Below are 25,598 nucleotides of genomic sequence, written 5' to 3'. Positions count from 1 at the left end.
CACAATACAGTGATGCAGTCTGGCTAAACGTAACAGGTGAATATTTACACACAGTTATGTGGACATGAATATGATGGATTTGGGCATATACTGAGATTTAGATTTATTGTATCTTAAGAGTTTAGATGTGTCACTCTCTGTTCTGTGTTTGTTTTGTATTTGTGTGCTGTACATTAGTGTGGTATTTTATTGTACAGAGAGTCCAAAGGCTGTTGTGATCCTGCAGCCTGATAAACAAACATTCCGAGGAGAGACTGTCACTCTCAGATGTCAAATACAGGGAGAGAGAGACACTGACTGGGAATACAGCTGGTATAAGAAGAGTTCTTCACTCAGTCCTGTCAGTAAAGATCAGGAATACACAATCAGTCCTGTTTCTGAGTCCCACAGTGGTGAATACACCTGTAGAGGAAAAGACAGAAGAGACTCACAGAACTCAAAGATGAGTGATGCTGTAACCCTGACTGTGCCATCAGGTGAGTGTGTTAGTTTAAAGAGTACTTATCACTAATTTGTAACTAGAGACATTAAGCATTGTAAAGCATTCAGAAATTTCATGTTGTTTGACCACTAAAGTCTTATAACTTTGGACTGACACTATTTTTTTCAAAGTCAGTGGCCTACACAATGAATATTGATGAGGTAGGTGTCACCACACCTGTAACAGTCCCCCGCCCCACTGTCAAAGGTAATGGACCATCAGTCTGGAATGTCATTGTCACCTGTCATTGTGTTTGGAAAGTCAGTGTGAGTTGTAAGAAAAGAAGAGACAATAAAGGCCTTTTCACAGTTCATTGAATGTGCTGTGTACAAACCCAAAGATACAATAGATAACAGAAGTTCACGTTTCAAGTTTATTGTCATATACTTGATAACAGTGCAACATCATTACTAGTAATGCATTACAATAGCCTACACTGATGAGACTAATTGTCATAGTAAAGGCAGTATAATCTCCATGAGTCTAATTTATTTGGCTCCAATGATTACAACACTCTTATTTTGTATAGCACACACTATTACGCTATAGGAGCCTGATATGTTACGCTGAACACGGAGGAAAAAAAACATTGTATCCAACTACTTCCGCTGTGTACAATCCGTCGTCGTACCACTACTTCCCCCATTCATTTTCAGTCGGAAAATAACCGATTAAAAACGGCAATAAAAAAACAACAAGTGGGCCAACTAAACAAACAGCAGTCAACATCATAATACTTTCAAACAACAGCAAATACTCCTATAAAAGCACTATACCTTTTGCAAAAAAACAAGTGATTCTCAGCCACAGACAGCAACGCGCTGGCCACGTGAGGTTGTTTACCCAGCAGATCACGAGTTTTGCCAACAATCGTCAGGCTATGTACATTCAGCAATCACATTAATAACTCTAAACATGATCAATCGCTTCGCGGATAATTGAATCCAACTATCTGCTGCCGCTGTGTGCAAACCCTCCGAGCCGTAAAACTTTCCCCACTCATTTTCAGTGGGAAAATAACAGTGTCTTTTGTTGCCATAACAACAGCTAACAGGCTAGTTTTGCTAACGACAAGCAGTAAACGCAAACACTTACCAGAAACTCCGAGGATCCGTCCAATTTGACTCAAAACAGATAGATGCGTGTTTGTGCCATCGTGTAGTTCCTTGGTCAGTGTAAAAACAACCCAAACATGTGCTCTTGTTTACAGGACTCAAATTGGGCGTTTCCATGCATTTTCTTGCCTCGTACTGACCCAATAACGACTCGCGAATTACTATGCCGTTATCATATGAATAGATCTATTTGCAAATGGGTGGGCCATCAAGAGCTACTTTCTGACTCAGAGACTGAAATGTGCATGTTGTACTTTTTATTCCCCTCACATATTTCTTCAAAATAAATTCACGTTTTATCTATATACATTTTAAAGTAGACCGTTGAAGGTTTCGGATGATATGCTTTCCATGTTTCTAGGACAAAAACTGACGGAGTTTTTGAAGCAGTTTGTCGAAAGTTCTGTTGCATTCCGCCCATGGGATGGTCGATTACTTAACTTGATGAACAAACAACAGAATGTAATGCATATAATATTTTCTCTGCTCTAACAGGTAAAGCCAAGTCAGTTCTGAGTGTCTCTCCTAAAATGCGTCTTACTGAGGGAGACTCAGTGACTCTGAGCTGTGAGGTTAAAGACTCCTCTACAGGCTGGACATTCCTCTGGTACAGAGTCATTCCCTACAGAGATGGGTTACCCAGGGTTCATTCTAACTCTGTAGAACTCCTCTCAGACAGCAGCAGAGGAGCTGGAGGCTCCTACACTCTCAGCCCTGCTGCTCTTAAACACACAGGAGTTTATGTGTGCAGAGCACAGAGAGGAAGCCCAGTCTATTACTCACAGTACAGCACAACACAGCCACTGTGGGTCACTGGTGAGACAAGTGACAATTCGTTCCTATTCACCTTTGAATTAATACATTTTTTCTGGACCACAAAGAGATCTTGTCTGAACATCTGTCTCTCTGTGTCTCAGGTCTGTCTCCTCCAGCCTCTCTCATCATCAGTCCCAACACAACTCAACACTTTACATCTGATTCTCTCTCACTGAGCTGTGAGGTACAGAGTAACTCTACTGGATGGACAGTGAGACGATACACAGATAATGGAGAGGTGTCAGACTGTTCATCAGACTGGGGATCAGTAACAGGATCTACATGTAGCATCAGCTCCCTCCAGTCATCAGACAGCGGAGTGTACTGGTGTCAGTCTGACTCTGGAGGAAACAGTAATCCTTTCAACATCACAGTGACCAGTCAGTCTCAACAATCACTTCCCATACACGTGTCTCTATGACATATTATTCATTCTCTTTATAGAAGAAAAAAAAAAAAACATTTCTGTGTCTGTGTTGTGAACATTTCTGTACAGTGTTGTGATACACGATCAAGTGGAGAAAGACATAATGGCTAAATGAAAAAATAAATCACAAAACTGTAATGTTTGTCAATAGACACTGATGATTATTTAAGTGGTAAAGTGTTAAAGAATTAAAAGCCGTCAAAATGTGAGATCAAGTATTCATCTAAAAAGTATTACAGTAACCTCTGCAGTGTGCGTTACTGTTTGTTCTGTTTTATACACTGTGTTTAAAAAAGTTTAAACATTGTAGTTGTATAAATATCTCAGTAGTTTCATGTTTGATATATACATTTGTTACTTCTGTTTTTGCTTTCTTTTTTGTCCCATAACAGGTCCAGAAGCCTCCCTGTCTCTCCCCAGACTGCTCTGTTCTCTACTGGTACTTTCTCCATATCTGCTGGTGACCATTGTGATTGGGGTCAAATGCTGGAGGGCTGGAGGTGAGAACTCTCTCAGTCTGACTACAGAAGTTTATCTGTCTAATCTCACACTCTCTAAACTGAATTATTTCTTTTTTTTCCCTATGCTTTACAGCTAAATCTGATGAACACAAGAGACAGCATGCAGTTATAGAGACATCGTAATCTGTCATCAACAAGATTTAAACTCAGTTTCTCTCTGTGGCCACAGAGGCAGTATAGAGTCATTTCTCACTGCACTGTGATGAGTTAACAGGGACAGACTACGAGGAATATATTATGATACTTGTAAAATGATTCTAAGTGATTCTTTATAAAAATGATTTCTCATACTATGCATCTTTCATTATAAACATGTGTGTAAAAAGACATATATGACAAGGTTTATTTGAGTGTATTATTGTAATATGATCCTTGTTACTCCACACATAGAGTCTCTGATTTGTTATGGTAAAGTGTAAAGTGTAAAGGTACAGTATTCTCATTTTCATTCGTATTTTGTCATTTATCTCAGTTTCTATCTGATTATATAGAAATGTGTAAAAAACCTTGTAAATGTTTGTATGAGTTGGATTTTTTTTAAATTACATATGTTCTATTTCATGTTCATTTCCTAATTCAAATGTAAGGATAAAGACAAAGTTGATTTGCTTTTATGTAACAGGGCCTGATTTTTGTTAAATAGTAATAAAGTGCTTCTGTCATCACCAGTCTAGTCACTGTATCTAATTTCTGTCTACGAGCCATTTGGAAACAAGAGATTAGACAACACAATAAAGTTTTAATTCAACATTGTAGGACCTTTTAACATCACTGTATCTGGAATGTCACATTCTAAGCGTACTACAGCAAATTAATCATTCTATTTAATTTCTATTTAATTTTTAAGTTTGAAAAAAAAAAAAAATGAATAGATTTGTTCATTAGCTCAGGGGGTGATTTATTCAGGTCTCCAATGACAGTCACTCAGAATATTTCATTAATAACACAGACATTATCATAACCATGTAGACTGCAGTGCTGAATTTCACGATAACTAAACTACCCAGAGATCTGTCTGTTTGTACCAAAGCCCTCATCATTCTCCACATCATCTCCACTCACATCCTCCCTTTCCTTATCTACTCTAATTCCCTTTTCAAACACCAGCTCTCATCTTAATTAAAGACGATTCATCTCAAAATCATCCTCAGATAAACCTGGACTGAACCCCACTGATGTCATTAACAGTAGACAAGTTTCCCTCTAATTACACTTCAGTTTAAATCACTGTAATGTGGAGTATCTAATCATTTGTTCTCTTCACTCTCACACAATGACCTTTCTGACCTCTATCAGTCTAGTTAAAAGGAGTGGTCACTACAGAGTCTGTTTTCCTTCTAGTCACTGAAGCTCTATATGAAGTGACAGAGAGCTCCTACTTCTCTGTCTTCATTGTCTTAGTCCTGTCTACAGTCTTTAACACTGGAAATGATCAGGTGATGAATAAAATGTTGGTCAAAGCTGGATTTGTCTTTCCTGGACTGTATTGTATCTGATGAACTGGTTCTACTAGGTCATCTGTAGAGGATCCTAACACTCTTCTTTAGGACATGAGATCTTTGTGAAATGTTTTCTTTACAATGATTCCTGGTGGGGATGCAGAGGAATGTCAAGCCCATATCACAAAAAAACATACAGCATATATATAATATACGAAATATGCTTACAACAACTGTATAATAATCTGTGAGTGAACATAGGCATTCCATTGACAGTTCAGTAGCTGCTTTGAGCTGTACCCGGTGATTTCAGTTAAAAGATAAAGAGTTTGAGCTTTCTGGACAATGGACTGTTCTCTGTATTTGTAAAGAAGGATAATAAACAGCTTCCAGTAATGATAGTTCACATGGTGTGATACATCCATAGGCTGTCTCCCTGTTTGGATCTGTTTTGGCTCTTCTCTGCCCTCTTGTGGCTGCAAGGACACCTACAGTGATTCTCCTAATGAGACAGTCTGTTTGAAAAAGGTGACTAGCAGGAGGTGGAGTCAGTCAAGCAGTTGGAAAACAGTCAGGTCCTCTGACAACTCTGTCTCTACTCTCCCCAGTCAGTGACTGACAGACCAGTGTGTGTAATTAAGAGTTCCAGTCTGTCCCAGTAATAACTTTGTTTCTTTACTCCCTTTTTCCAGAAGAGAAGGGTTTTCTTTTCTGGGTCACTCTTGTAAAAAACTTAAAACATGAAACTGTACTTGATTTGTGGACACTGAAACTACACACACAGAGTTTTCCCCATCCTAATTTTCCAAAATCATCATCACTATAAATTATCACTGACATTTTACATCAGCTCAGACAGACATAGACACGTCTGTCCTCTTCTGGTTTGTATGTTTGTGGAAGGACAGTCAAGATTTCATTTTTAGAAATGACAAAAATTCTGTTTTATCGACTTGTCTAAATACTCAAAGGGCCAGTGAAAGTCTTCATGAACAATTTAGACCAGAGGGTAAATTTTAACACAGAGACCTTCATGTGCAGTACACATGAATATATCTCTAGAGAAAGAAAGACAGACAAGCACCCACAAACACACACGTACACAAATGCACACACACACACGCACATACACACGCATACATGCGCACACACACACACACACACAAACACACACACATGCATACACAATAAAACCAAACCAAACCAAATCACTCGCGTCTCTCTGTCTGTCTGTCCGTCCGTCTCTCTCTCTCTCTCTCTCTCTCTCTCTCTCTCTCTCTCTCTCTCTCTCTCTCTCTGTCTCTCTCTATCTGATTCTCTTTTGTCACTCCTTCTTTGAAATGAGGAAGAGCAAATACAGGAAGAATTTATAACACACAGTTCACATCAAACAGTCTCTCACTCTCACAGTATGGAGTTCAGTCCTCTACATGTGCTGCTCTGTAAGTATTCTCACTCGTCTTTTTCTTATTCTCTTGATTATGTCTTTCTGGTGATATAATAACTTTTTTGAATAATAATGTCATAACTTGTCAAGAAAACAACCGCTGGCATGAGTATGTAACCTGCATTGTGTAGACAGATAAGTGCAGTCCCACACTGGATTTGAACTCATAACCTCAGGCATGGGAGGCAGGCATGTTAGCAAGGAGGTCCAAGATCCATGGATTCTAGTCTCTGTCTCCAGCACACCTCTTAAGGTGTCAGGGAGTGAGGTTTACTCACTGCACAGCACTGTACCCTGCTGGCTATCATTACATGTACATAACGTTTTTATATACCACTATATTCACTTGAAGACATGTAGTCACATCCAACTCCAGAGCCATAAACTGAATATAAATTCAATGATAAGTTGTGTTGCAATGAGACAGTGTTGTAATGGTCTATGTATCAGTGAGAGAATTTGTCAGTGGGAGATTTAAGGTCCTGAGTGTCTCATGTCTTCTCTGAACAAACGATAGAACCGTTTATTCACTTCCTCTAACCCAGAGTTTATCACAACATATCAGACACTCATTTTATCACTTTTCTCACTCAGATAAAGAATAAGTCACAGGGCGATGTCAAGAGTTTTAAGAGTGACAATCACATGTTCTTACCTTAAGAGTATTTGCATTAAAACATTGTACAATTCATCAGCGTCATACTGATCAGGAAATAGCCACACTGAATTTCTTTAGAACTGAAAACCATCTAGTGAGAAAACATGGGCTTACAGTGTTATCTTATATGTGTGGTGCTGTAACACAGATCTGTTTATTGTCTGTATGTAGTTTAACTGGTGCATGTCTTCAATGCTGTTAAAGGAACTGCATGTTGACTGTTACATTTGGGTGACCTCTGCTTGGTTGAGGGTAAAGATGTAACATGTTTACACAGTAGGTCTTTGAAAAGTATTAGTTACAAGTGGACAAATATGTGCACACCCATTCCCATACTCACATGCGCAGACACACACACACACACACTCACACAAACACAAACACAAACACAAACACACACTGACACACACACACACAAACACACCCACACCCACGCACACAGAGACATCACACACACACACACACACACACACACACACACCAACGCACACACATGCACACACGCACACGTACACGCACACACACATGCACACGCACACTCACTCTCACACATACACACACACACACACACACACACACATACTCACTCACTCTCACACACACACACACACACACATACACACATATACACAAATGCACACACACCCACGCACACACACACAAACACACACACACACACACACACACACACACACACACACACACACACACACACACACACACACACACACCAGAGCACCAGAATAACTTGATGCAGCATGTACAGTTGAGAACTGCACTTGAAAGCAACCTCTAATGTTTCCAACCACAGTGGTCTTGTGTGTGATGTCTGAGAAGAGAGGCTGAAATGACTGTTTGTGGTTTGGCTTCTCTTCTGCTTCTGCCTCATGTAGGTGGGTGGAGGTGTTAACTGGTCCTTTGTCCTGGTCTGTATTTAATGCTCTCAGAAAAGTGTATGACAATGATTATAATGAACATCAAGAAGATGATAACCCATTAACAAAATTTTCATGTATCTAAAGTTGATGTTACCTAAAACTTCATCTTGATCTAAACGATACACTTCGATAGAATATGAGGAAACAAACAAACAAACAAACAAACAAACAAACACAAAAAAAAAACGGATTAAAAAAAAAGAAGAGCCTAACTCTGTATGCTAAACATGCAAATCTTTTCATATTTACAGTATTAACATGTATGACAATAGTATCATAGCTTTAGTATTAATAGGTGATGCTGTTACTGGTGTTTTGAGAGAGCTCCCCCCTCCCAACAACAGGAAATAATCAGCCATTTAGGTAAAAAATTAATTTCCACCTTAGGAATTTTCAGTTCTGATGTCTCTTTCTCAGAAGAGGAAATAACAAGGTGCTGTTCGAAATGTGCAAATAATTTTTCAATTTATAATAAGAATAATTAGATAGACAGACAGAGAGACAAATAGATAGATAGATAGATAGATAGATAGATAGATAGATAGATAGATAGATAGATAGATAGATAGATAGACAGATAGATAGATAGATAGATAGATAGATAGATAGATAGATAGATAGATAGATAGATAGACAATATTTATAACAATGCAGTGCTCAAATGTCTCTACTATATCAACTCTCTTAAAATTTCTGCAGAAGTGTGATCTAAATGTGAGAATACAGGAAGAGCTTATAATACACACTACACATCAGACAATCTCTCACTCACACAGCATGGAGCTCAGTCCACTACACACACTGCTCTGTAAGTAATCTCCTTCTCTCTCTCTTATTTCCCATCTTTTATTTCTACACTTACTTTACACTTACTTTATGTATGCATCGACTTGGTCTTTATTTATTTATTTTATCTATTTATTTACTTATTTTTTTAACTTTCAAAATTTCCAGCATGAACAAATTTTCAAACAAACTGTAAAAGTCAAGTCTAAAATCCACAGCTATTTACAATCAAGAAACATGACTGGGTAAAAACCATACAATTGACCCATGTGTCAGAATGTCCTGTAATTTCAATTTCAGGCAAAAGGCATTCAAACTAGATTTGTCCAAATGGTTTCTTTCTTTCTTTCTTTCTTTCTTTCTTGCTTTCTTTCTTTTGCCTTCATCAAATATTGTTTGTTTTTTGAGGAGTTCACTTTCTTTAGTTTTCATGCCAAAAAGCATTGCAGAACTTGAAATCGAACACGCATTAGGCGAGTCCCAGTGCACATAATTTTTTGTTCATAGCATTTTTTTATGCCAAAAATGAGTTGAGATGTTAAAACAAACAAGCAAACAAACAAACAAACAAACAAATAAATAAATATTTTTAAAGTGGTCATCTGTAAAATTAAAACTGTAGCTGTTGCATGCTAATTAGCTTCAACGAACCTGTCAAAAATGAGTTGAGATGTTAAAATTAATTACTTACTTAATTAATTCATTCATTCATTGAGAAACGGTCATCTGTAAAATTAAAACTGTAGCTATTGCATTCTAAGCAGCTTTACCAAACCAGTCAAGAAGGACATCATTTGCATTATTTGTATTATTATTTGCATTATTTTTGTGACTTGCGTTATTTATTTATGATTTTTTCAGTCTTTACAAAACTCGATTGTTTTGACGGTTGAGGAGTCATAACTTATTTCCAATTCACTAATTAATTTATTTTTTAATGCTGATTTGAAACACAGTGAGTATGACCATATATTTATTAGCACATAGTTCACTTCATAGCTCATTGAGGCTCGGGATTTGCTAATCACAGATGTGCTCCATGCTTAAAAGCTTCTGACGCATTTTAAATTACACAGAAATGCTCAGAATGGAGAAATGACATTTTCATTTGTTAATGTGGATGTTGTCAGCACACTAGCCCAGCAGCTAGACCAACACTGCCTGTAGCAGACATGTCACCCCGCAGTCAACCATAACTTATTCCAGATATAGGCCTCTCTCAAGCAGTATAACTCTTGAATTCTTGACGAAATAGATAGAGAGAGAGAGAGAGAGAGAGAGAGAGAGAGAGAGAGAGAGAGAGAGAGATTAACTCATCACGCCAGTCATACACACAAATACACATATACATGTGTATGAATGCATATAAAATGAAACAGTGCAGCATGCACAGTTAAAATGCATGTAAATGTATAGTATTAACCACAGTGCTGATGTCCGAGCATTTAATACTCTATCACCCTTCCTCCAGTATGGGAAAAACACAACTAACCAACCAACCAAACAAGCAAGCAAACAGCAAAAAAAAAAAAAAAGCCAACAGTGGTGCTGTGGTCATGAAGAGTTTCAGCCTAAACCCAATAGAGACTGAGATCATTTCCACAGAGTAACAGACAACAAAAAGTCTGACTAAAATAGTGGTGCTTAGGGGGCTGGATGCACAACACATCAAACCTTGTTAAAGACTGACTTGTTACAGATTGACAGTTGACAGTAATGAATGTAGATGTACTAAAATTAATATTTTATGTGTCCACTCTGCAGAGTTCTGCAGTCACCCAACATCTGTCTGTTCTGTTACCATTTCATGTCTCTTCTCCTCTCCCCTCTCTCCTCTTTTATAAATACATCTCTCTCTCTCTCTCTCTCTCTCTCTCTCTCTCTCTCTCTCTCTCTCTCTCTCTCTCTCTGTAACTTATCTACAGCTCAGTATTCACTTGATGACATACAATCACATCCAACTCCAGAGCCATAAATTGAACATATTATCAATCATAAGTGAGACAGTGTTGTATTGTCTCTGTATCAGTGATGGTGATCAGTGATTATTGGTGAATGTGTTCAGTGCTTGTTAAGGAACTGCATGTTGACCTTTTCTTTTGGTGACATCTGATCTGGTGATGTGAGTTCAGGGATGCAGAGGGAGTCATGCTCGACATGATTGAACTTGTTACTTTGACTCTTCTAGTTAATAAATGTCACTATTCTTGTATTCTTAGTGATGCTCAGTCCAGACTGTAGTTTATAGTGACATGAGAGAAGATTCCTCATTCTCTGACCTCATTCTCTTAATCTATATACAGTCTTTGACACTTTAACTATCAGGTGATTTCAGAAAAAAATATAAAGACATGCAAAGGAATTATTCTTTACACATGAACAGATGCTTAAGATCTTTTTTTTCTAATTGTAGTTTCTGGTGGATGTAGGTGATTTATAGAATAATTAAAAAAACCGGAGAGAACTCCACTACCATTTCTACCCTTTCAACCGGAATTTCAACTCAACAGGCACAAGACAGTAACACACACACACACACACACACACACACGCGCGTATGCAGAGCAGAGATGAGAGTCTGTGGTTTGACTTCTGCTCTAGCTCTTCACACATGTGGGTTTAGATCAGTGAGTGTAGGAGGAGCTGCTTCATGACCATATAGACAGATATGTTTTCGTGCTGAGCTGTTCACACTTATGTCTATTTGACTCATGTCTTAAGGTCTATGTGTTAAAATATCAGTATCACATGTTCTTCTCTTCTCAGAATTCTTCCTCTTTCTCATGAGCATTTCTCAGTAAAGACTGTGACTGTATTTAAGACTGATGACTGAAAATTTTGAATTAAAATATGTTTGTAGTCGTGTCGGGCAGTGATTGGAGGAGAGAATTTTTACGTTGCAATATGTGGACTAATAAATTTTTTATCAGTTCTGAGGTTAAACAAACTCTCCCTATGTGCCCTTCTTTCTCTCCTTCTTCTCACCATTCTTTTACCCTTTCTCTCTCTCTCATCTGTTATATCTCTCTCTGTTCCTTTGATCCTACTTTCTCTCTTTAATGGCCCAGGACTCAGTGCATTCAGGACTGATGCACACCAAACACAAAAAGGTCACTCACTGTAATAACTAACAAACACTATGCTCAATGTTTATAGCAGCAACATGTGTGTGTGTGTGTGTGTGTGTGTGTGTGTGTGTGTGTGTGTGTGTGTGTGTGTGTGCGCGTGCGTGCGTGTGTGTGTGTGTGTGTGTGTGTGTGTGTGTGTGTGTGTGCGCGTGCGTGCGTGTGTGTGTGTGTGTGTGTGTGTGTGTGTTAAACCTTCAACCTTCAACCCTCAGTACAACATTCAGTGCCTTACTAACAATACTCAGTAGACATGAAAATATAGAGTGAATTCACAAGAGTGAGTCCTTGATGGGGCAGCATGGTGGCACAGTGGGTAGCGCTGTTGCTTCACCGCAAGAAGATCTCGGATTCAGTTCCCGTGTAGGGCGGCCTGGGTCCTTTCTGTGTGGAGTTTGCATACTCTCCCCGTGTCTGCATGGGTTTCCTTCGCGAGTTCCGGTTTCCTCGCACAGTTCAAAGACATGCAGGTTAGGTGAATTGGAGACACTAAGTGTGCCCCTAGGTGTGAGTGTGTTTGTCTGTGTGTCTGCCCTGCGATGGACTGGCGACCTGTCCAGGGTGTTTCCACGCCTTTCGCCCCATTAGCACTGGGATGGGCTCCAGCACCCCCCATGACCCTAATCAGGATAAGCGGCTTAGATAATGAGTGAGTGAGAGTCATTGATGAATCTGTTGCTCGTTCATTCTAACAATCTTGGCTAATCCTCAATCTTTTACTTAGTGGCCACAGCATGACTTTTTTAAAGGAAATGATTGAAACACTGGGTCTGATAAACTTACATTATGATCATTCTGAGCTCAGGGTGAGGTGAGAATGTAAAGAAACCCTCAGAGATGACTCAGGGATACTGTTTCCTGTCACCTGTGACGTGTATCTAATGTCACCCACATCTGAATTTACAAGATTATATATATTTATATACAGAGTTTACAAGAGTGAGTTTTCATAGTGCCCTCCTGGTTCCTCAGTCTCTGATGAACCTGTTACTGTTTCATTCTTACAACCTTTACTAATCCTCACTGTGTTAGTGGCCACAAGGCATCAGACACGTTTATGGTTGAAACACTGGGCCTGATGAACTTAATTTATGATTCTGATCTATGATAAATGGTGGGAAAGATTTGACTGTGTGGAGTGTGATCAGGGTCAAAATTAAATGATCTTCCATTATCTTAATATTCAATCACTTTGTGATTCATTTCATCTGGTTTCTTCTCAAGACTCAAACGAGAAAGTTGCAGTGAAATGTACCTTTTCTTGGCAGTTCATGTCTTTTTTAATGAGTCAGTAAAATTCTATTCAATCCAAAATAAGTTAAACTTGATGATTACTTAAACAAATAAAGTTTGCTTCACCAGGTTTCAAAATTAAGGAGATTAATAAGGTACAGCTGGAGTTCTCTGATATTACACATGAACAAATTTTCATTATTGTTATGCATATAATTTTAGACGGGGTTTTAGGTTGGGTTTTGTTTTCATATCTCACCATATCTTTAAATGTCTTAAAGAGCTGGAACCAAAAGCTGTTCAGGACAAAACACAAGGTCCACAGAATTATAAAAAATGATAGACTCTGTGTTTCACGATCAGTGTTTTAGGTACTGTGTACAGTGGTATATATTTAATCACAAATAAAGATGTTCATCAAACACAGTGTTTGTCAGGATTAATTATAAATCCATCACTCCTGAGTTTGTTTATTTTTCTGTGTTTTAGTGCTATATGCTCTACTCCACTCTGGACATATCCAAGGTAATGAACACATTATGAATGTTTTTCTTTACTTAACACTACATGTGTCCTGTGTATGTTAAATTTCCCTCGCATGGTAGAAATTTGGTCTTGTTGATCATTTTTGATGCATATCCTGTAAAAAAACACCATACAGGACATCACACACACACATAGAGAGAGAATTAAGTATGTGTGGGCTGTTGGCATTATGCTGTAATAACTGCTTGTTTTTTTTTTGTTTTTTGTTTTTTTTTTTTTTTTTTTTTTTTTGCTTTTTTTCAGCACAGTTCTTACACTCTGTTTAAATGTGATCGTTTTTGATGCATATCCTGTAATAAGACATCAGTGATTGACACCATACAGGACATCGTACACACACACACACACACACACACACACAGAAAGAATTAAGTATGTGTGGGCTGTTGACATTATACTCAAATAACTACAAGTTCTTTTCAGTGCAGTTCTTACTCTTCCTTTTAATGTGGGAGGTAAAAAAATGATGGACACAAATCTTGGAAGACTTTTAAATGCATCTGTTTTTCTTATCCCTAAACCAGCAATATCATCACCAACAGCTACACTGACTGTAAAACCACAGTCCCCTGTGTATCCTGGAGAGACAGTCACAATGACTTGTGTAACTGACTCTGTGAATTACTGGACATATAAGTGGAAGAGTAGAACAACTAGGAATGGGAGATATACCTTAGAAAATCACAATTCATCTGCAAACGTATTTGCCATTCAAGTAGCTTCAGAAGCTGAACAAGTTGAATACTTTTGTCTGGGAGAGAGTTAATGACAGATCCACATCCTCAGGATGGAGTAATGCAGTTACTCTGACTGTGAGAGGTGAGTGATTAATGTGATACAGACTTAATGGACAGTATGATATTATGATATTTCTGACAGTGTAGAGTCTGAACTATTCATTATTCTCCTACAGGATCAAAACCAAAACCTCAACTCACCTCCAGTCTTAAAGGAGCAGTACTGAGAGGAAACACAGTTACTCTGAGCTGTAAACTGGACCAGTCCACAGGATGGGTGTTTTACTGGTACAGACACACACAGGACTCTTCAGCACTGACACAGACTGATAAAGACTCCTACACAATCAGTTCTGTTACAGACTCTGATGGAGGACAGTACTGGTGCAGAGCTGGAAGAGGAAACCCAGTCTACTACACACAATACAGTGATGCAGTCTGGGTAAATGTTACAGGTGAGTCAGAGATAGATATGGGTGTTTATAAGTTAAAACAATAGCTTGTTTCTCTGTGTTTTAGTGCTGTGTGCTCTACTACCCTATGGACATACCCAAGGTGATGAAAACATCATGACTGTTTTTATTTACTTAACACTGTATTTGTCCTGTCTGTGTTAAACTTCACTCACATGACTGACATTCAGTCCTGCTCATCAATTATGACTCACAGTCAGTAATAGAACATCAAAGATGTGGTGAATGATCTATTATCACAAACAATATACTTACTGTTCTACATTAACTTTTATACATACATAAAAATTACAGCATGTGTTCGATAATGGTATTATAGAGAAACAAGCACAAGTTCACCCTTTTCATTCAGTGAGATGTGTGTTCGTGTAAAACAGACAACCCAAGATCTGTTCTAACACTGGAGTCTGATGACAGTGAGATCTTCATTGGAGAGACTGTCACTCTCAGATGTGAACTACATGGGGGAGGAGTCAGTCAGTGGTATTATGGGTTTTATAAGGACGGTGTGAGGATCACTCATGAATATGATGAGAATAATGAATATTTATTGAGTGCTACAGAGAATGACAGTGGTGAATACACTTGTAGAGGAATGTCTAAAGCTGACCATAAGTTATCAGAGATGAGTGATGCTGTAACAGTGACAGTGTCAGGTGAGTCTGTCAATATTTATTTCCCCATTGTTAAGATTTGTCTTCATTAAGTGATGAACTGGTGAAATTAACCTAATATGTCAGTCACTGTCAGTGGGGAGTTATGCTCAGCTTCTTCTCTGAAGAAGAGCTTTTTGAAGTGACACATTACATCTCATGTAATCAGATGAGAATGTTTAGAATGAGATTAAAACGTGTACTAAAATTTTAATACACATTTTAGACGACAGCATTTCAAAATGATGACTAATTGATTTTCCTGCTTTTTAGGCATTTTATTATTTATTACAAACTATGCACCTAAAGAATTTATTCTTTTCTCTGAACTAAAGCACGACCCAAAGCTACACTGATCATAGCTCCAAACTGGAGTCATGTGTACATTGGAGAGACAGTCAGTCTGAAGTGTGTGATAGAGTCTGGTAGGAACTGGAGATATAAGTGGTATAAAGGCAGCACTCAGACTGCAGTGTCTCAGTCTAATGGTTACACTATAACTGGAGACACATTCACCATCAGAGCAGCTGCTGTAACTGACCAGGATCAGTACTGGTGTCAGGGAGAGAGTACTGACAGACCCAAATCCTCACAGAGAAGTAGCTCTGTTTTTCTCAGTGTAAGAGGTGAGTGATCAGTGTAACATATGAAAAGAGTGCAGTAGTTGGTAGTTGTGATTTCTTGGAGAGGTCATTCACTCAAAACATTTTCTCTAAAATCTGTAATTGTTTAATTGTGTAATTTTGATATGTAACATTGCTCTAATGAACCGAAGGTGTTCATTCTTCTTTTTTTGTTTGGTTTTTATTTTTTTGTTGTTGTTTGGGTTTTTTTTTGTTTCCTTGTTTGTTTGTCTGAGCATTTCCTGTTGTCAGTCTGGTTTATTCTTATTTCTCTGACATGTCTCCTGACACTGTAACAATAAACACGCACTATCATTATACAGAAATTAAACAGCAGAAAGGAGTGTGTTAATTGTAAGGTCTGGGAAAGGTCATTCACACCAAACTATTATTTTTCTCAAGTCCTTGACACTGCAACATACCAGTGATGTTTAGAACTGCATTGATCACTGGTTTTCATGCAGTGGTCTGATATGTCTGAGAGAAAGCTCTATAACAATGCTTCCATTCTACTTTTCTCCAACAGCACAATAGCAGAATGTATCACTTTAACCAGTTTATTTTATGCTGTTTTATCAAACTGATATATAATTATACCATCAGTACCAGATCTGCTTAGATTTTTCTTCTTAGACAAAGAAAACTGCAACTGTGGAAAAAAAAAAAATAAAAAAAAATTAGTACGAATCTCTGTATTCATCAGCACAGAAAAGTTCAATCAGTTGTGAGTGTTTATCCAAAGATGTGGTTGACTGAAGGAGACTCAGTGACTCTGAGCTGTGAGGTTAAAGACTCCTCTACAGGCTGGAAATTCCTCTGGTACAGAGTCATTCCCTACAGAGATGGGTTACCCAGGGTTCATTCTAACTCTGTAGAACTCCTCTCAGACAGCAGCAGAGGAGCTGGAGGCTCCTACACTCTCAGCCCTGCTGCTCTTAAACACACAGGAGTTTATGTGTACAGAGTATGTTTATTTGGAAAATGAGATTAATATGGTTGTGTTTCCCCTCCCTGTTGAGGACACTGTTAACGATGAAGTATTAACATTTTCTCCTAACACCTATTTCTGATCTCAAAGCCTGAACAAATATGAGCTCAAACTCTGTCTCTCTGTGTCTCAGGTCTGTCTCCTCCAGCCTCTCTGATCATCAGTCCCAACACAACTAAACACGTTACATCTGATTCTCTCTCACTGAGCTGTGAGGTACAGAGTAACTCTACTGGATGGACAGTGAGACGATACACAAATAATGGAGAGGTGTCAGACTGTTCATCAGACTGGGGATCAGTAACAGGATCTACATGTAGCATCAGCTCCCTCCAGTCATCAGACAGTGGAGTGTACTGGTGTCAGTCTGACTCTGGAGGGAACAGTAGTGCTCTCAACATAACAGTGACCAGTGAGTCACAACAGTTGCTGTCCGTACATGTGCTATAGTAAAATATTATTCATTCTCTGCACAGGAAAATATCTCTTTGTGTCTTGTATGAATACATTCCTGTATAGTGTTTTCACACATGGTACAAAATTGATAAAGATACAAAATCTTTGCCGATACACATTGATGATAATGTAACTGTTAAAATGAGTCAAACCGCATATTATTTCTAAATAAAAGCAGATATATTTTTAAACTTCAGATGAAATGTTCAGATTACATGCATTATTACATTCTCCATGCTCAATGTAACACAGACACACACACATGCACACACACGCACACACACACACACACACACACACATATACCATACCTCTGACATTTGTAACTGCAGCGCAATACTAAGAGAACACTGAAGATGTGAGTACATGACTAAAGTGTGTGTTTATTTGTGCGTGTGTGTGTGTCTGTGTGTGTGTGTGTGTGTGTGTAAATACATTTCATGGCAGGTGATGGATTATCTGCTGTAAGAGTAGGAGTGATGGTGGGACTGGCCGTTTTCTTCATGTTCATCATTATAATGACTCTGATTTATTGCTCAGGTAAAACATAGACTCAGTGCATCAAATACTATTAGTATAAAGGTCTAATTATGAAAATTACAGTGATAATGACTTTATAAATTTCATATAAGATCAATGTGTTGTGTACTAATTAATTGGCAATTATAATAAGTGGCTATTGTGATTTCTACATTATTGCAGGTTCCGGCTCTAATAAAGCATGTCTGTGAGTGTTTTTATATTTTCATTAATGTAGTGTGCTATTGTTACACGTAAAGCTATCATTTCATGTAATGGATCTCTGTCATTCTCTAGAGTCAAAAGACAGAGCCACATCAGTCAGACCTCAAAACAGGACCAGAACCAAACCAGAGGAGAAATGGGTATTCAGTCAGGACACTTGTCTCTACTGTGTGGTCTGATCCAAACTGCAACTTTACAAATATTTCTACATATTGATCTTCATGTCTCAGTCACAGTGGTAGAGTTTTTACGTGTCCATAAGTCCAGAAAAGTCACCAAAAATTCTGAGCAAAAGCATTTTATAATTTCCAGTCTTGTGTTTCAGATGACGCTGAAGAGGGATCAAGTGATGTGACTTACTCTCAGATTGTGATGAAAAACATGAAAATAAAGAAGAAAGGTAAATCAACTTCATCTCACAACCACAGCAACACAAATCTATAGTCATTCCATCATTCCATTCATATTGTATCAGTCATCAAGAATTTCAATATTTTTGAAGTCATATCTCATAAATTCAAACTCTTATCCCTATCAGACAAGACCAACAGTCCACAGGAGGACATGGTTTACTCACAGCTGAAGTCAAACTCAACGACAGGTATCACCATAGTTTTTTTTTTTTTTCTTTTCTTTTTTGTTTTTTCAACTGTACAGTATATTTCTTGTGTCATAATCTATAATATTTTACTTATTATGTTATATTTTCCTCCACTTGTTATGTCCACTTATATAGTACCATGTGTCATTAGTCCTCTAATGTCTTGTTACTTGCTCTATGTGTCATCCTATACACACTGGCCCTGTCTTGTATATTACACTGTGATCAGTGAGAAACCACTGTGTGCTTGTATATGGATGGGATAACAATACATTTGGTTTGACTTGACTTTGATAACACTCCCCATCACAGACTCATGGCATTTTAAATGGGTATGAACATGTTTGAGTTTTAAAATCTATGGTAAGAGAGACAGTATATCAGTCTGGATCAAATGTAGTGTGTGTAGGTAGTGCACATATTTAATGATATGAATAGTGACCTTTGTTTTAGGCCATTAAAACACAGTAACATTATTATACCATATAATGGGGAATAAGAGATGAATAAACTCTCTCATTCAGACTGTATCTGTTCTACTTAACAATAGATTGTGTAGCTGGACCCAGTGATGTGACTTATGCTCCTATTGTGATAAAACAGAAGAAAAACAAGAAGAAGAGTAAAGGTGAGACTAATGTTTCTGAGATAAATGAAATCAGTTTTGTGTTAAATTGTGGAGTTTGTTCACTTTATTAGAACTATTACACAACTCTCATTAGGTCACTGCTTATTTCTGTGACTATTGCTGCTAATTGTTCATATGGTAAAATATAAAATAAATTCTCATTAAGTTGAACTATTAGATACTGATGTGCAGACCGGCATCATGACAGAGCCTGTGTACTCCCAGCTCAAACATGGTATGTATGATGAAGTAAAGTGGCATATGGATTCTTTAGTTTGTAATTGGTCATGCTAACTCAAATTAATTCATTCAGTTTGATGAAATGCATTTTGTTTTTTTGTCTTGATTTTAGTGAGCTTCTCGGAAAATTAAGACTACCCAAATGGTACAGCTAGAGTAGTCATATTGTCCTAAAGATAATATCATCAAATGAGGTGCAGGTATATCTTATATTATAGTTCTGTATATTCAGACTGTATCTGTTCTACTTAACAATAGATTGTGTAGCTGGACCCAGTGATGTGACTTATGCTCCTATTGTGATAAAACAGAAGAAAAACAAGAAGAAGAATAAAGGTGAGATTAATGTTTCTGAAGTAAATGAAAATGACTCGTGTTAAATTATGGAGTTTGTTCATTTTATTAGAACTATTACACAACTCTCATTAGGTCACTGATTATTCCTGTGACTGTTGCTGCTAATTGTTTATATGGTAAAATATAAAATAAATTCTTATTAAGTTGAACTATTAGATACTGATGTGCAGACCGGCATCATGACAGAGCCTGTGTATTCCCAGCTCAAACACGGTGTGTATGATAATTTACATATGAATCCTATAGGTTCTAAATGCTAATACTAATTTATTTTACTGGAGTTACTTTGATTTATTTGTTTGTTTTCAAAAAAAGAAAGAGAGAGAGAGAGAGAGAGAGAGACAGAGAGAGAGAGAGAGAGACAAAGAGAGAGAGAGAGACAAAGAGAGAGAGAGAGACAAAGAGAGAGAGAGAGTAGGATTCCCACACAACTGAACCTACCCAAAAAGAGCAGATAGTGTTTTCTGAAGTAATATCATATCAGCCTAATGATAAAATTATCAAACATAGTCTTGAAATAGTGCTCATTATTGTTTTATGCAATTGCAGAGATGGATTCATGACATTTGTTATATTTGTGATATGTGCTATTATATTATTTGATGCTTTGATCGTTTACAGGTGCCAAACAGCATGAAAAATCATAAAGATGAATGATTCCATGTGTTAAAACATCAATACAATTACAATCAAGTACAATCAAACTGATATTACAACATCACTCTAACCATGATGGTCATCAGTGGGGTGACAGGCCATCCCAAAAGCATACACTGTATTATTTTTTAAGCATTTAATGAAGCGTTTTATTATGACCAGCCAGTTTTACAAATGCAGCTTCAGTATATTTTTATATCAGAATCATTAGATTAATTTTGCAGTGTTTTAAGGGGCTTTTGTAAATTGCAGCCATTCTGTGTGGTGAGTAGGTGATTTAGATTTTATTGTAAAGAATGTCCTATTATTTTCCCTATGTAACAGCTCTACGGTTATGAGTGTGACTTCAGTCATGATCTGTTCAGATGCTAAAATACTCTGGTGTTTTTATTCTAAAGAATGTCCTATTATTTTACTAAATGTAACCACTCTACAGTTATGAGTGTGACTTCAGTGATGATCTGTTCAGATGATAAAATACTCTGGTGTTTTTCAGCTTTGTCTCCTCCTCCTCTTCCTCATTTCATCATTGTTCTGATCTGTACTCTGGCCCTGTATGATCTTTTCAACAGCTTTTGTTTCTCAAACTTACAAACTGTAAAACCAAATGAACTGTAAAAACAATGATGATAGATTTAACATTGTAAGGAAACATACATTCATTTCATCATCTTTGTTAGTATATTTGTGTATTCTGTGTATAGTACAATAAGGGACTATAACTTTTTTTGTGATTTCTTTTTTATATTTTCTGAATATTCCAACATTTTCTTACAACAGTATAACTAATATCCCCTACATCAGCATTTGGAATCAGTGTGGGGAGTGGTGGCCAGTTGAACTTTACATTTTGTACAGAGGATAGAGATATTGTTCAAAACTACACTGTTTGCATCACCATCAGTAACAGCTTAAGACTGCCTCATGCAGGAGGACTCTTGTTTATACTCTTGAAATATAAACTATGTTTCTATGCTACCCTCTAGTGGTTGAATGTGTTGTAACACATTCACTGCACACCTGCAAGGAATCTCAAATGAAACAGGCTCCTCCAGAAATGTTAACAGTAGTGACTGAGTCAGTCTGGTATGTGACTTAAAGGCCAGTCCTGATTGTAACAGTAGTTTTCTCCCTTGCAGAACTAAGAGATCCAGCCCTACTTTATTTACTCCACAAGAGAAATTGTTCAGTTTTCTTCTGTTTTCTTCCAGTCCTTCAACCACAGTCTCATAGATGATTCTTTAGATGATTCTATGACATGTATATACTCTAGTTCCCTTACTGCATATCCATTTAACCTTGATGCAAATAAAAGACTCAGACTCTCATACAAAACACCCAGTGTCTACAGTGTGGGTAAAGAAACATGTGGATCTGTATCAAGACAATAAACACAATGTCCCTCACTTTTTCACTGAGGTCAGCTGAGAACATACAGATACTGTCAAATACAATGTGTCTGTCATCACATAATGTCTGTGTGGAATATCTAGTGTGTCATACATCTGATAACAGGAGTCTCATCTACAGCTGGACTGAGTGGAGTCCAGCAGAGGGTTACACAGAAGACACCTTATCTCCAAAAACGTCACTTTGCACATTACACAATAATAATACACATTTATAATAAACCCTGTCAATCAGAATGCTGTTTTGGGGGGAAAAACAAACAAACAAACAAACAAAAAAACAACAGTAACATGGATGTTGAGAACATCTTTGTCTCTCAGCTCTTCTATGTCAGGGGTAATGGATGTGGTCCTAACAGTCAACCTCAGTGAAACAGTTTTAGATGCTGTCCATGGTGCTGAAACATGTTCCAAAGTGAGATGAAACATGTTGTAGGTTGGAGCTGTAGGTTTTTCCTTGACTTTGTTCCAAGGTCTTTTTCATAACTGCTCTGAACATGTAATCACTTCCACTTTCTCACATTAGTCATGTATAGATCACGTTGTGAAATAAAACAGGTGGGAGTTTTATATACACGTACAAACCATGACCAACTCAAGAGTGTTGCTCCAGAAAATAGTGCTGTGCTTAGACCTTATCCACCATAGTCAAAATACAGTGACTGTGTTCACTTTAAGCAGATTTAAATAGCCCAATGCACAGGTAAGATGATAAAAAATTATAGAGCCTTTATTTGTATAGAGATCCACACAGTTAAATGTGTCTCTGTGTGTGTCTGTGTGTCCTAATCTGTCGTTCCAGAGAGAGTTTTATAGTCTCAGTTCTCTATTGGTAGTTTGTCCATGTCTGTTACTGTTTACTAACATCCATTGTTTGGGTGGTCAGACAATGGAGGGTTTTTGACATGAGAACATCCCTCAAAATTAAAGTAATTAATTTTAAGGAATAATTGAATCATCTTTCCCCCTGTTTCACAGCTCAGTCTGACAAAGGTATGGCAGACCCTGCTCTCACAGAGAAATAAATGTCCTTGATTTACAGAAGCGCATGGCGTAATTTCCATGATTTGCAGGAGCATATGGTGTAATTCTCTCCATGGCCACAAGGGGAAGAATCTGGTCATTTCTGAGAGGTTTAGTTTAAGAGTTTATTTGCCATATGCAGGTTGACACAGGGTCAACGGTACAATGAAATGTGTGAGAAGAGAGAAACAGGTCAACTCAGCAATAAGAGCACAAGTAGTAGAAGAGCAAAACAGGGGATTAAGAGTAGGGGAATAAGGAGTATACTGAGAAAGAGAATATAAAAGAGAGGAGAAAATATAAAAGAGAGTTATAAATATATAAAAGGAGTTAACTATAAAAATATAAAAGAAAAATATAAAAAGAGAGGTATGCGTAATGAACAATAAGGAACACGGAGGGTGCGCAATAAATATAACAGAATATGGAACGGAATATGAAATATACACTATATACATGTAGAGGACGCTTAGATTTAAAGTTTAAAGTGGCGAGTGTGAACAGCGGTATTGCACATGGGGGATGTACAGTTTTATGTACCAGTGTAAGTGTCAGTGCAGTATCATGTGAACATTGTGAATCATAGTAACCTGTGAAGGTAGACAGTGCAGTGCAAGTTAGTAGTGCAACAGTACACTTGAGCAGTGAACAGTGCAACAAAGTAGGTAGTCCAGACTCCAGTGGGGGGGGGGGGGGGGGGGGGGTGTTTAGTTGTGGGAGTTAAGAAGCCTGATGGCCTGGTGGTAAAAACTGTCCTTAAGTCTGGTGGTGCGTGCAGCCATGCTCCTGTATCGTCTGCCAGACGGTAACAAGGAGAACAGTCTGTGTGCTGGGTGGCTGCGGTCCTTAATGATCCTGTGGGCCTTCCGCAGACACCGCTGGTGGAAGATGTCCTGAATGGCAGGGAGGCTGCTACCTGTCACGTGCTGTGCCGCATCCACCACCCTCTGTAGTGATTTGCGGCTGTGGGCGGAGCAGTTCCCGTACCAGACTGTGATGCAGCCCGTCAGCAAGCTCTCGATGGTGCACCTGTAGAAGTTGGTGAGGATGCTGGCGTTCATGTCAAACTTCCTCAGTCTTCTCAAGAAATAAAGCCGCTGGCGAGCCTTCTTGACCATGGTGTCTGTATGTAGCGACCAGGAGAGGTCCTCGGTGATGTGAACACCGAGGAATTTGAAGCTGCTGGCCCTCTCAACTTCAGCGTCACCAATGTGGATGGGGAGGTGCCCACCCCTCTGCAGTCTCCTGAAGTCTACTATCATCTCAGTGTGATACACTGAGGTGGAGACAAGGGGAGGAGTCTTTCTTGGGTAGAGCAACATGCTGAAAATAATTTATTACACAGCAAATTATTTTTTACAATGTTATATCAGTAGTAGAAAAGATGACACCCCAGTTTATATAATTTGTCTTGCTGCTCTCACAGAAATTGACCTTTATAAATTTCAGTCAAACTAATTGTCAGAGTGACCACTCTGTAGAGCCTTTTTTTTTTTTCTTTTTTTTTTTTTTCTTTTTTTATGTGATTACTGAAGCTCTGATCACTGAGACAGACACATCATGTTTTAATTCTCCGAAACCAGTGATTCCCAATTCCAGTCCTGTGGACCCACTGTCCTGCATGTCTTTGTTTTAACTCTTCATGAACTAATCAAGAGCTTGATGACTAACTGATCAGTGGAATCAGGTGTATCAGTCCTGAGTTAAAACAAAGATGTGCAGGACAGTGGGCCTGCAGGACTGGAGTTGGGAATCACCATCCTAAACCCATCTGTAGCCTCCTAAACCATCAGGTGATGAATGTGATGACGACTGATATGGGTGTAGGTGTCTTCTCCCGTTTTGTTGTGAATCTGGATCTACCAGGTCACCTGGACAAAGTCTTAAAACAGAGTCTCTCCATACACCAAAGACATTTTTCTCATCTCAACAGGAACATTTCAACTGAGAGGAAAACTTACACAGGTAATTTATGATAAGTAAATGTCAAACTCAGGTTTACCATGTGAGTAATGATTTAGCTAAAGAGCTACAGACAACATATTTTTAGTTAAAGTTGGTGGTGAGACTCTCTCTTTATTAAAAGAGTGTTGCAACCAGTGGAGTGAACCCAAAAGCAGAACACAGACACGGAGTGAAATTTAGATGAAGATGTATTGTAGGTTAGGGTTGTGGAAATGTATTGTTAGAGAATTGAGTGAGCAGATGGAGGCAGACGGAGGTAGCGACAGATGAGGATGAAGCTGGTGAGTGGAAACCAGTCAGAGTGCAGCTGGTAAACTCAGGGCAGTGAGTGTGGCTGAAGATGAGGATGAAGCTGATGAGTGGAAACCAGTCAGAGTGCAGCAGGTAAACTCAGGGCGGTGAGTGTGGCGGAAGATGAGGATGAAGCTGATGAGTGGAATCCAGTCAGAGGGCAGCTGGTAAACTCAGGGCAGTGAGTGTGGCTGAAGATGAGGATGAAGCTGATGAGTTGA

General features: G+C 38.2%; 1 protein-coding gene across 1 annotated transcript in view; it reads left to right on the top strand.

Annotated features, from left to right (window-relative positions):
• The window catches only part of LOC115816391 (carcinoembryonic antigen-related cell adhesion molecule 5-like), a 38,616-nt gene that overhangs the window by 552 nt on the left and 12,466 nt on the right, over positions 1–25,598 (top strand). Inside the window, exons 2-3 of the mRNA XM_030779348.1 lie at positions 198–476; positions 14,446–14,724. Coding sequence (XP_030635208.1) covers positions 198–476; positions 14,446–14,724 — 558 coding nt within the window. The remainder of the gene's footprint in view (positions 1–197; positions 477–14,445; positions 14,725–25,598) is intronic.

Source organism: Chanos chanos, chromosome 7 (genome assembly GCF_902362185.1).
Source record: "Chanos chanos chromosome 7, fChaCha1.1, whole genome shotgun sequence".
In the NCBI taxonomy this organism is placed as follows: Eukaryota; Metazoa; Chordata; class Actinopteri; order Gonorynchiformes; family Chanidae; genus Chanos; species Chanos chanos.
Note: the sequence above shows the minus strand (reverse complement) of the source record. Positions and strands in the feature narration are given on the sequence as shown.